At 45.6% G+C, this 12,067-nt stretch overlaps 1 protein-coding gene across 1 annotated transcript in view; it reads right to left on the reverse strand.

Moving 5' to 3' along the window:
• Positions 1 to 235: 235 nt before the first annotated feature.
• The window catches only part of LOC129811727 (alpha-mannosidase 2-like), a 52,292-nt gene continuing 40,460 nt past the window's right edge, over positions 236 to 12,067 (reverse strand). Inside the window, exons 17-22 of the mRNA XM_055863280.1 lie at positions 11,482 to 11,615; positions 8,435 to 8,576; positions 7,783 to 7,916; positions 6,565 to 6,756; positions 3,554 to 3,667; positions 236 to 2,500 (exon numbers count right to left, since the gene is read on the reverse strand). Coding sequence (XP_055719255.1) covers positions 2,348 to 2,500; positions 3,554 to 3,667; positions 6,565 to 6,756; positions 7,783 to 7,916; positions 8,435 to 8,576; positions 11,482 to 11,615 — 869 coding nt within the window. The 3' untranslated portion in view covers positions 236 to 2,347. The remainder of the gene's footprint in view (positions 2,501 to 3,553; positions 3,668 to 6,564; positions 6,757 to 7,782; positions 7,917 to 8,434; positions 8,577 to 11,481; positions 11,616 to 12,067) is intronic.

The following is a 12,067-nucleotide window of genomic DNA, read 5'->3' on the forward strand; positions in this document are numbered from 1 at the left end:
CCTAAGTGTATGTAAACTTCCAATTTCAACTTTATGACTGTGCAATGACTGGCATGACAAGAGGAAAACTGATGATCCACTATCCAATTTTGAAATGGCACTTTGTGCAGCCTACTATTACAGCTGTTAAGATTAAGTTGAAAGCCGGACTGAGTTCCTTTTTGGGGGGAAATATTGTCTTGCATACAACAAGTGCAAATGGTTTTATGCACTTTATTTAATCGCCAAAACTAACTTGGATTTCATTATTTTTTATTCTCCCATTATGTGACATTTACAGAAAGATAAACAATGACAACATTTTACTCTCAACAAGCAACATTGGTAGAAAGATATTTGCGCATAACACCATACCCTAATGCTGAGTTTCAAATACAGACAATAGAACAATTACAATTCTATACCAAGTAAAGTGTATTGTTTCTCAAAAATGCTTTTGATTTCAAATCATCCTAGACCAGCTTCTGTCTTGAAATTGACTTTTGTCGCTCATAAAGGAGATAATAAATGTGTTTCCCATAATTTAATCAGATGTGATAGAACTATTAAACTAGCTTTGACATTCCCATTCACATTCAAACATTACGGAACAACCATTTCCACATTAATTTACATTGACACAAATAGACATTCAAAAAAATTAGCAACCAACGTCCCAAGAATTCTATTTCCTTACCATGACAGTGAAGGCGCAATTATTTGACCACCAGAATAGCTAGGCATTCTTCCATATCACACATAAGATACGCTCACCTCAAAACACCCCAGGAAATGTAAGGGAACATTTCCATCTCCTTGGAACTTCACAAAAGTGTTCAAAACAAGAATTAAAAAACCCCATGGCAACATGTTGAAGTGGATTTGAAAATGGCTCAGTCAAGGTACCAGTTTAAGGCATTCCATCTGTTAGCCAAGATCACAGGCAAGAACGGCACAAAACAAAAATAGTTGCGCAAATATGACAGAGTTTGTGACCTTTGGCATGTGTCTCAAGAATGTAATGACTAACTATTGTAGATTTAGAGGAGTCAACTCATTCATTTGCATGAGGAGAAAAGAGGGGATTGCTGCATATACGGTATCAATGGTGAGTTGGATCAGTTGCATAGTTTGATATCTAGGCTGTAGGCCCCAATTCAATCAATTGCAGATTATAATAAACCACACTGAGTGGCGGTTTCCCGGACACAGATTAAGCCTAGTCCTGGACTAAAAAGCATGTTCGATGCCAAATTTCCATTGAAAGTGCTTTCTAATGCAGAACCTGGATTTTTCCATATCTGGGAAACCGGCTTTGAAAGTTAACACTACAGGTGTGTTTTTTCATCAACAAGGACAACTCCCAGAGAGGAACAGCTTGTGGGGTGTGTCTGTTTTCACCGTGACACCTCAACACAGTGTGAACATGCCAAGTCAACCCGTGGTGCCGTTTTCCTGCAACTGCAACTGATTAAAAGGCTTTATTATTAATACACCTTTGAACATTTCTTGATCAAAACATCTGACTGACTGGTGCGCTGTACCAAGAGCTGTGTAAAACAACAAAAAAGGGATAATTCACAACAATACGTATATGAAGGTCACAATAACAGACCTATATCAATGAATGTGATGTCACATGTCAATTATTTAACAACTATTTGCTGCAGTAATTTCACATTGATAGTAAATTCTAACAGGCATTTTTCTCCAAGGGGAACAACATATAAGCATATGTACATTGGGCTCATTATGAAATTGAGAAATAAGGCACATTTTTGCTCTTTGGAAAAATAAAAACAGCATCTCACTTGCAGTGAAACATATAAAAAATATATATTTAGAATCAGTTGGTGTTCAAATCTTTTTTTCGGCATGCCAAGGACATTAAGCAATATTCACTATGATTGAAACCATACCTTGGTAAAACAAGACAAGGAATCACATTGTACAAAATCATATTAGTGGAAAAGGAAATCTGGACCTGTGGTCTTCTCAGTAGAGTGAGTTCAAGTGAAATTGCAACACAAACGTTCGCAACACATACAGAACCTGAGACTGCAGGATAACTAGGGATACTGGATTCAAACAATATCATATTGCACTTTTAGAATGAAGCTTAAACAAGATCCATTTCCTTTTCCTCCTGCCTCTCTCCTTTCTTCCCCTCCTCCCTCTCATCTTCCTAATCCTCCTCCCTCTCTCCTTCTTTCTCTCTTCCTCTTTCCCTCCTTCCATCTGTTCCAAGGATGTACTATGTCCCTAGGCTTCTGCATAGCCTCGCTGACAATGTTTTTCGGCACAGGAACAGAGGCCAGATTTTGGGCATGTGCCATGGCAGGCACTGACTAGGCTCTCTGGCCAGCTGTCATGTCAGCTGCACGCGGTATGTGCTGATCTCCATTGGTTTCAGTCTGATTTCCTCTTTGCTCGACCCTCCCTCAGTCGTATGCATCAGAGTCAGGGATACAGGGATGATGCTCTGGAATCTCAGTTCTGAAAACAGCTTCTCCGTGTGGATCTGTGAGAGAACCACACCAAACATGAACAATGACGTTATAACCGCATGTTGGAAAAGAGAACCCATTATAAAAGTATTTGATGGTTTAATAAAAGTATTTGACGCTGGCTTTGATCATGATGAAATATCGTATTATTTTAGAAGATATTAATAAGCTTGAGTATACTGAGCAAAAATATAAACGCAACATGCAAAACATTTCTAAGGTTTTACTGTGTTACAGTTCAAATTAGGAAATCAGTTAATTGACATAAATTACCTAGGCCCTAATCTATGGTTTTCACAGGAATTGGCATAGGCCCACCCACTGGGGAGCCAGGCCCTACCAATCAGAATGAGTTTTTCCCTACAAAAGGGCTTTATTACAGACAGAAATACTCCTCAGTTTCATCAGCTGTCTGGGTGGCTGGTCTCAGACGATCCTGCAGGTGAAGAAGTCGGATGTGGAGGTCCTGGGCTGGTGTGATTACATGTGATCTGCGGTTGTGGGGTTGGTTGGACGTACTGACAAATTCTCTAAAACAACGTTAGATGCGGCTTATTGTAGAGAAATGAACATTCAATTCTCTGGCAACAGTGGTGGACATTCCTGCAGTTAGCAAGCCAATTGCACGCTCCGTCAAAACTTGAGACATCTGTGGCATTGTGTTGTGTGACAAAACTTCACATTTTAGAGTGGCCTTTTATTGTTCCAGCACAAGGTGCACCTCTGTAATGATCATGCTGTTTAATCAGCTTCTTGAAATGCCACACCTGTCAGATGGACAGATTATCTTGACAAAGGAAAAATGCTGACTTACAGGGATGTAAACAAATTTGTGCACAACATTTGAGAGAAATAATATTTTTTGGCACATTTCTGGGATCTTTTATTTCAGCTCATGAAACACTTTAAACGTTGAGTTACATTTTTTTCAGTATATCTCTTTCATTTTGGTGTGCATGTGCGTGTTTGTGTGCATGCATGCACGGGTGTCTCTCTGTGTGTGTATGCCTGTGCCTGTGTGCTCCTGTGTGTGTGTCAGCGTGTCGGCATGTGTGTGGCAGGTTTACCTTCCCCTGCGTGGTGGCACACAGTAGACCTGTGTTCCTATTGGAGAAGGCGCAGTCAAAGCCTTTTCTGTGCAGAATCAAAGCCGCCTCGTCCGACGGACCACCCCCGTCCTCCTGTAGGACCAGTGACAAATGATTCAGTCCCCACAAAGACCCCAACTGTCCCCCCCCAGCCTCAACACTGGAGCAATTATAGAGACCACCCTTTCACAGGTCAGCTGCATTTCCACAGCCATGTTCGAGGAGCTGATTCTGAAACAGACCTGGGTTCACATACTATTCAAAAACTGACTGGCTTAACGGACCAATAGAGTAGTTTCAACACTGCAAATGCTCCTATCTGGAACTCCAGGCCGGCGAGAGCAAACGCTCCTATCTGGAACTCCAGGCCGGCGAGAGCAAACGCTCCTATCTGGAACTCCAGGCCGGCGAGAGCAAACGCTCCTATCTGGAACTCCAGGCCGGCGAGAGCAAACGCTCCTATCTGGAACTCCAGGCCGGCGAGAGCAAACGCTCCTATCTGGAACTCCAGGCCGGCGAGAGCAAACGCTCCTATCTGGAACTCCAGGCCGGCGAGAGCAAACGCTCCTATCTGGAACTCCAAGCCGGCGAGAGCAAACGCTCCTATCTGGAACTCCAAGCCGGCGAGAGCAAACGCTCCTATCTGGAACTCCAGGCCGGCGAGAGCAAACGCTCCTATCTGGAACTCCAGGCCGGCGAGAGCAAACGCTCCTATCTGGAACTCCAGGCCGGCGAGAGCAAACGCTCCTATCTGGAACTCCAGGCCGGCGAGAGCAAACGCTCCTATCTGGAACTCCAGGCCGGCGAGAGCAAACGCTCCTATCTGGAACTCCAGGCCGGCGAGAGCAAACGCTCCTATCTGGAACTCCAGGCCGGCGAGAGCAAACGCTCCTATCTGGAACTCCAGGCAGGCGAGAGCAAACGCTCCTATCTGGAACTCCAGGCCGGCGAGAGCAAACGCTCCTATCTGGAACTCCAAGCCGGCGAGAGCAAACGCTCCTATCTGGAACGCCAGGCCGGCGAGAGCAAACGCTCCTATCTGGAACTCCAGGCCGGCGAGAGCAAACGCTCCTATCTGGAACTCCAGGCAGGCGAGAGCAAACGCTCCTATCTGGAACTCCAGGCAGGCGAGAGCAAACGCTCCTATCTGGAACTCCAGGCAGGCGAGAGCAAACGCTCCTATCTGGAACTCCAGGCCGGCGAGAGCAAACGCTCCTATCTCGAACTCCAAGCCGGCGAGAGCAAACGCTCCTATCTGGAACGCCAGGCCGGCGAGAGCAAACGCTCCTATCTGGAACTCCAGGCCGGCGAGAGCAAACGCTCCTATCTGGAACTCCAGGCCGGCGAGAGCAAACGCTCCTATCTGGAACTCCAAGCCGGCGAGAGCAAACGCTCCTATCTGGAACTCCAAGCCGGGGAGAGCAAACGCTCCTATCTGGAACTCCAAGCCGGCGAGAGCAAACGCTCCTATCTGGAACTCCAAGCCGGCGAGAGCAAACGCTCCTATCTGGAACTCCAAGCCGGCGAGAGCAAACGCTTCTATCTGGAACTCCAAGCCGGCGAGAGCAAACGCACCTATCTGGAACTCCAGGCCGGCGAGAGCAAACGCTCCTATCTGGAACTCCAGGCCGGCGAGAGCAAACGCTCCTATCTGGAACTCCAGGCCGGCGAGAGCAAACGCTGCTATCTGGAACTCCAAGCCGGCGAGAGCAAACGCTCCTATCTGGAACTCCAAGCCGGCGAGAGCAAACGCTCCTATCTGGAACTCCAAGCCGGCGAGAGCAAACGCTCCTATCTGGAACTCCAGGCCGGCGAGAGCAAACGCTCCTATCTGGAACTCCAAGCCGGCGAGAGCAAACGCTCCTATCTGGAACTCCAAGCCGGCGAGAGCAGACGCTCCTATCTGGAACTCCAAGCCGGCGAGAGCAAACGCTCCTATCTGGAACTCCAAGCCGGCGAGAGCAAACGCTTAAGGTATTTTAAAGATTTAAAATCGTATTTAAACCCAGGTCTGACTCTGAAACAGGGTAACTACTGTAGTTTACTACCTGACAGCACAAGTCCAAGTCAATTTCACCCTCCCTCCAGAAATGGTGTTTATTTTCCATCCACAGTCCCTGGCTGAGTAAATGGAGAGATTCCACAGTGCATACTAAGTGGGCTGGTAGTAGCGGCAGTGGTGTCATCATGTGAGTATTCGTGTAAATCCATACAAAGCCCTCGACTCTAACACATTTCACGCTACCGTCTCCTCTTTTGATTTGTTCTCAGAGTCAAATTGGATGTCAGAGCGTGTCTTTACAATCGATAATTGAGCAAATTGGTCAGCAGATTCCCCTTCTCAGCGGAACAATTAGCTCGATCTTTGACATGAGACAGCTCTATCATCAGAGTTAACAGGCCATGCGACAACAAAGTAGGAGATTATAGAAGATGTAGAACACAGAGATGTAGTGTATTTACAGAGATGATATAAGGACAATTAAAGGAGGAGTGCTGAGTGTGTGTTTTGTCCTAACAAACAAGAGATGAAAGCAGGATTCCACATAGGTAGGTTTAAATCAATACAGCCAAGGTAGATCTTAATAAAAAGCATGACTATGAGAACACAGCGGTACAGTCATCACTTTAGAAAACTTGGTAACTCTTAGTCTTTCTATGGAGTTGCTCTGGTGTAGTAACCCTGTAACTACTCTAGTAACAACATTGTATTAACATATTATTACATAGTTATTCAGGATTTACATACAGTAGCAAATTACCTGAGCGTTTTTTGTTACTAGCTACATAATTGGAACGGTTCATGTCTCAACTCCATGAATATGCAAGTACAAAGCAATGATTAAATCACTACAAAACAACATGTAAATGCAATGTAATTAAAGCCTTACTACACAGATATACGAGTAACAATGTAAAGCACGAGCTTGTTGCGGCCTTATGCTCCCACAGGGAGAAAAGAGAAGTAAGGAAGTATTCTGTAGCATTACCTTGGACTGTATGCTGCGTAGATTGACCAAATGGATGTCACAGGGCAGCGATGAGGCCAGCGGGGTGAAGGCGGACAAGGACAGGGACTGTGCCTCCGTGCTGACAGCCATGGAGATCAGAGGGTGGTTCAGGTACAGCGACGACACGTGACTCAGCAGAGACGGGTAGCTGATGGGAGAGCGTTTCTCCCCCTAGAAATATCAAAGCAGAGACAGGGACATTAAGACAATACTCTGGGGGAAAAGAGAGGAATGATCATAATGTAATACATGACAATGTTTTAACCCTAATGTCTTAACACTAGAAAAGATGAGTGTCATGTGGACGCAAAACAAATTTTTTTTTTTTACTCTGCCATTTTTAAAGTCATGTCCCCCGTCCTTGACTTTTCCTAAAGACAAGATTAAATTGACAATAGTCTGATGGGTGACAATATTATCAACTGTCAAATTGTAGATGAAGAGATGGGCACAGCATGGAATTGACAGAGGCAGGGAAACAGTGCGCCAAAAAGTCCCTTTTTCAAATCCTACAGTCACATGCAAGTAAGATGTTTTGATTTATATCTAGTATCAGAAAGAGTGGATTCTGAAGTTTCTAAAACACTTACCTTTGTCAAATAACTCTCAAAATTCCCAAAATAACCGCTGTTCCATTTGTTTACCACATGAGCAGCATAGCTCAGCCTACTAAGCAAAGACTAGTAATACAACTTAAAATATGTTATTCTGTTCTTTTGAAAAACATTTCCTTATTTATATAATGTTTCTTAAGACCTGCCAAAACAAAATGCTAATGGATTTCTTTGTGATGGATTTGACTCTTGAATTGTGGTGTTTTAGTGGTTTTTCCATATAGCCGAAAGTAACATAACATAATGAAAATGCTATTATGTTATTTGAAATAATTATTATTTCGTATTATAATGTTACTTAAGACCTTAATAAAACACAATCAAAGGACACTTTTTCCAATAGCATATAAGAAATGTATTTCTTAGACTTTTAGGATATTGACGTCCAAAAAAATGAGTCATTGGCTCAAAGGGGGGAGGCCCTAGAGGCAAGGCTTTTCTAGTGTTAATCAAGTCTCCATTATTGACCTTCAAAAGTCAGTGAACATCAGTAAACTACAGTAGAACTACAAACTACAGTAAGTATGAAAATTATAAAACGGAATATGTAGTGAGCTCAATCTCAAACTCCTGTTGTAAGTACCCCATCGGTCTTGGCCCTCTTCTCCAGGAGCAGGCGGAAAGTGCTGGCGGTAACTTTGTTGTCCAGGACACCCTGGCCCAGCCCGCGGTTATCATCCTGGTTCAGCCGACGATCCATAATCACCTCCAACTGGCCTGGAGGGTAAAAGGTCAAAAGTTATCTTCATAAATATTTCGATATCATTGTTGTCTTCTGGTCACATAAGAGAAATTCATCAAAGTATAGAACGTTATGTCTTTTAAAGCTTGGCCAGAAACAGCATGATAGAAACTTTACTCATTTTAAATCGAGTCGTGCTGTATCTCCCCCTCTTTTCACATCCTGGTGCCGAAATAGCTGATGACATTATGTACTGTATACACCACAGGAGGTTGGTGGCAACTTAATTGGGGAGGACTGGCTCGTGTTAATGGCTGGAGTGGAATGAGTGGAATGGAATCAAATACATCAAACGCGTGGGTTCTATTTGTTTGATGCCATTCCATTAGCTCCTTTCCAGCCATTATTATGAGCCGTCCTCCCCTCAGCAGCCTCCACTGGTATACAGATGGCAAGCTGAGAATCGAGCAGGGATGTCATCTTTCCCGGAGAATTGAAGTACTGACGCCCTTCCAATAGACAACAGAAAACAAATCCACCGGCTTGCACTCACCACTCACAAGGCTAGCAGAGCCCAGAGACTGTGCAGTGAGCAGGGTCAGTCTGGTACCGAGGTCCTGGATGTAGGCCATGCTGGTCATGGGATAGAAGTTGGCTTGAAGGGGAAGCTTGGCCATGGTTCTTCTGGGCTGGATCTGCAGACAACATACATAGCATGGTTACACAATACCCACGCTTCATACAGTGACGCTATCGACTGAAGTGCAATGAGCCTTGACGCGCAATGCGGGTACTTGAGAAACAAGAGTGCTATGACATAGCATCAGGAGTACTTCCTGACCATGTGACCTGACCAGGAAAAACTCAGAGCCCTAGACTTTAACGAGGACCCAGAATTTTTCCTGTAGGGGAAAAACTCCTGGCCCCAAGCATACTGAATCACCAGAGAACAGGTGTGTTGAGTGGGATCTTCATCTTAATTAAGCCGACCAGTTTGTTTTGACTACAATGGCTGCGGGAAGCTGTTCAAGTATGTTGCTGTTTTTCATTTGCGTTAAGCGCTGAGTTGCGTTTCATCTCTGATGGCAGTAAATCCCTCTTCATCCATGAAATCAAGGTCAGACTGCCAAAAACATGCAATTAGAGATTGAGGGGGAAAAAACTGCCTCTATGGCAGCATATCTAATTGGCAAAGGCGCTCAAATACTGATCTCCCATGATCTCCAAGATTCTCCCATGAACAAATTCAAATCGTTTCAGCTTTTGTTTTCAATTCAAAACTTTATGTCGTGACACAAAATGGAAGACGGCAATGAAGTCCCTTCTGGGAACTTGGACAGCTAATATACCCCTATTCAACTAGTTTCAATGTCAAGCTAATGCTACAAAATAGCCATTTTTATCATAGTTAATTGCTAATCATGTCATAATTGACCAAGCACAAGCCCGTTCAGAAGCAAGAAACGCAGTATTTCTTGGGTTGGAACGTGTGACAGTAGCTGGTATACTGCAGAGCTCTGGGCTGTAGCTGGTATACTGCAGAGCTCTGGGCTGTAGCTGGTATACTGCAGAGCTCTGGGCTGTAGCTGGTATACTGCAGAGCTCTGGGCTGTAGCTGGTATACTGCAGAGCTCTGGGCTGTAGCTAGTATACTGCAGAGCTCTGGGCTGTAGCTAGTATACTGCAGAGCTCTGGGCTGTAGCTGGTATACTGCAGAGCTCTGGGCTGTAGCTGGTATACTGCAGAGCTCTGGGCTGTAGCTAGTATACTGCAGAGCTCTGGGCTGTAGCTGGTATACTGCAGAGCTCTGGGCTGTAGCTGGTATACTGCAGAGTCCTGGGCTGTAGCTGGTATACTGCAGAGCTCTGGGCTGTAGCTAGTATACTGCAGAGCTCTGGGCTGTAGCTGGTATACTGCAGAGCTCTGGGCTGTAGCTAGTATACTGCAGAGCTCTGGGCTGTAGCTAGTATACTGCAGAGCTCTGGGCTGTAGCTGGTATACTGCAGAGCTCTGGGCTGTAGCTAGTATACTGCAGAGCTCTGGGCTGTAGCTGGTATACTGCAGAGCCCTGGGCTGTAGCTAGTATACTGCAGAGCTCTGGGCTGTAGCTGGTATACTGCAGAGCTCTGGGCTGTAGCTAGTATACTGCAGAGCTCTGGGCTGTAGCTAGTATACTGCAGAGCTCTGGGCTGTAGCTGGTATACTGCAGAGCTCTGGGCTGTAGCTAGTATACTGCAGAGCTCTGGGCTGTAGCTGGTATACTGCAGAGCTCTGGGCTGTAGCTGGTATACTGCAGAGCTCTGGGCTGTAGCTAGTATACTGCAGAGCTCTGGGCTGTAGCTGGTATACTGCAGAGCTCTGGGCTGTAGCTGGTATACTGCAGAGCTCTGGGCTGTAGCTAGTATACTGCAGAGCTCTGGGCTGTAGCTGGTATACTGCAGAGCTCTGGGCTGTAGCTGGTATACTGCAGAGCTCTGGGCTGTAGCTGGTATACTGCAGAGCTCTGGGCTGTAGCTGGTATACTGCAGAGCTCTGGGCTGTAGCTGGTATACTGCAGAGCTCTGGGCTGTAGCTGGTATACTGCAGAGCTCTGGGCTGTAGCTGGTATACTGCAGAGCTCTGGGCTGTAGCTAGTATACTGCAGAGCTCTGGGCTGTAGCTAGTATACTGCAGAGCTCTGGGCTGTAGCTAGTATACTGCAGAGCTCTGGGCTGTAGCTAGTATACTGCAGAGCTCTGGGCTGTAGCTAGTATACTGCAGAGCTCTGGGCTGTAGCTAGTATACTGCAGAGCTCTGGGCTGTAGCTAGTATACTGCAGAGCTCTGGGCTGTAGCTAGTATACTGCAGAGCTCTGGGCTGTAGCTAGTATACTGCAGAGCTCTGGGCTGTAGCTAGTATACTGCAGAGCTCTGGGCTGTAGCTAGTATACTGCAGAGCTCTGGGCTGTAGCTAGTATACTGCAGAGCTCTGGGCTGTAGCTAGTATACTGCAGAGCTCTGGGCTGTAGCTAGTATACTGCAGAGCTCTGGGCTGTAGCTGGTATACTGCAGAGCTCTGGGCTGTAGCTAGTATACTGCAGAGCTCTGGGCTGTAGCTAGTATACTGCAGAGCTCTGGGCTGTAGCTAGTATACTGCAGAGCTCTGGGCTGTAGCTAGTATACTGCAGAGCTCTGGGCTGTAGCTAGTATACTGCAGAGCTCTGGGCTGTAGCTGGTATACTGCAGAGCTCTGGGCTGTAGCTAGTATACTGTACATGGTTCTGTTTTCTATGTTTCTTTGCATGGCTTTGTATGTGTGCTCTTGGTCCGTGTATTCTTCACTCAATGATTTTGTCAGTGTTATCTCCTGCCCTCTTTCAGGTAACTTAAAAATCATACTAAAGCACTCGAGGAGCCATTTAACGCTAAAATGACACAATAATAAATGAATTGTACAGCTGTGAACGATTAATCTCTACACTTATCCTTCAGTGTGTACGAAACAAATGAACATTCTCTCATTGAACGGCACTGCAGTGCCTGAGCAGAGAGAGTGGTATTGAGAAAGAGAGAGAGTGAAAGAGAGAGAGAAACAGAGATCTGTGTCATACAGTAACAGTACCTGGAATCCGTTGAGGTCTGTGAAGAATCGATCCTTGCTGTCCACATCTGATGTTAACCTCATAGCAATTTCATGGTTGAACTCCCCCCTTATATCTACCAAGTTACAGATCTCCACTGCCTGGCCCTCCACACCTAGAGAGAGAGAGCGAGAGAGAGCGAGAGAGAGCGAGAGAGAGCGAGAGAGAGCGAGAGAGAGCGAGAGAGAGCGAGAGAGAGCGAGAGAGAGCGAGAGAGAGCGAGAGAGAGCGAGAGAGAGCGAGAGAGAGCGAGAGAGAGCGAGAGAGAGCGAGAGAGAGCGAGAGAGAGCGAGAGAGAGCGAGAGTGAGAGCGAGAGTGAGAGTGAGAGAGAGAGAGAGAGAGAGAACTCAATCATAGAGCCTACACTGAACCCCCGCTATGCTGTGGTGCTTACAGTATTACTCAGGCACAGGTGCTGCTACACATTTCTCAGGGAAGAGACGTTATAGGAAAGGTCTGTGGTAAAACATAGTCCGGGTCTTTTTTTTCTTCACATTTTATAACTTTTTGGACTTACGACCAAAATTATACTGACAAATACATTTTTTATCTGGGTTCCTATTCAT

This window comes from Salvelinus fontinalis, chromosome 2, assembly GCF_029448725.1.
Source record: "Salvelinus fontinalis isolate EN_2023a chromosome 2, ASM2944872v1, whole genome shotgun sequence".
NCBI lineage: Eukaryota > Metazoa > Chordata > Actinopteri > Salmoniformes > Salmonidae > Salvelinus > Salvelinus fontinalis.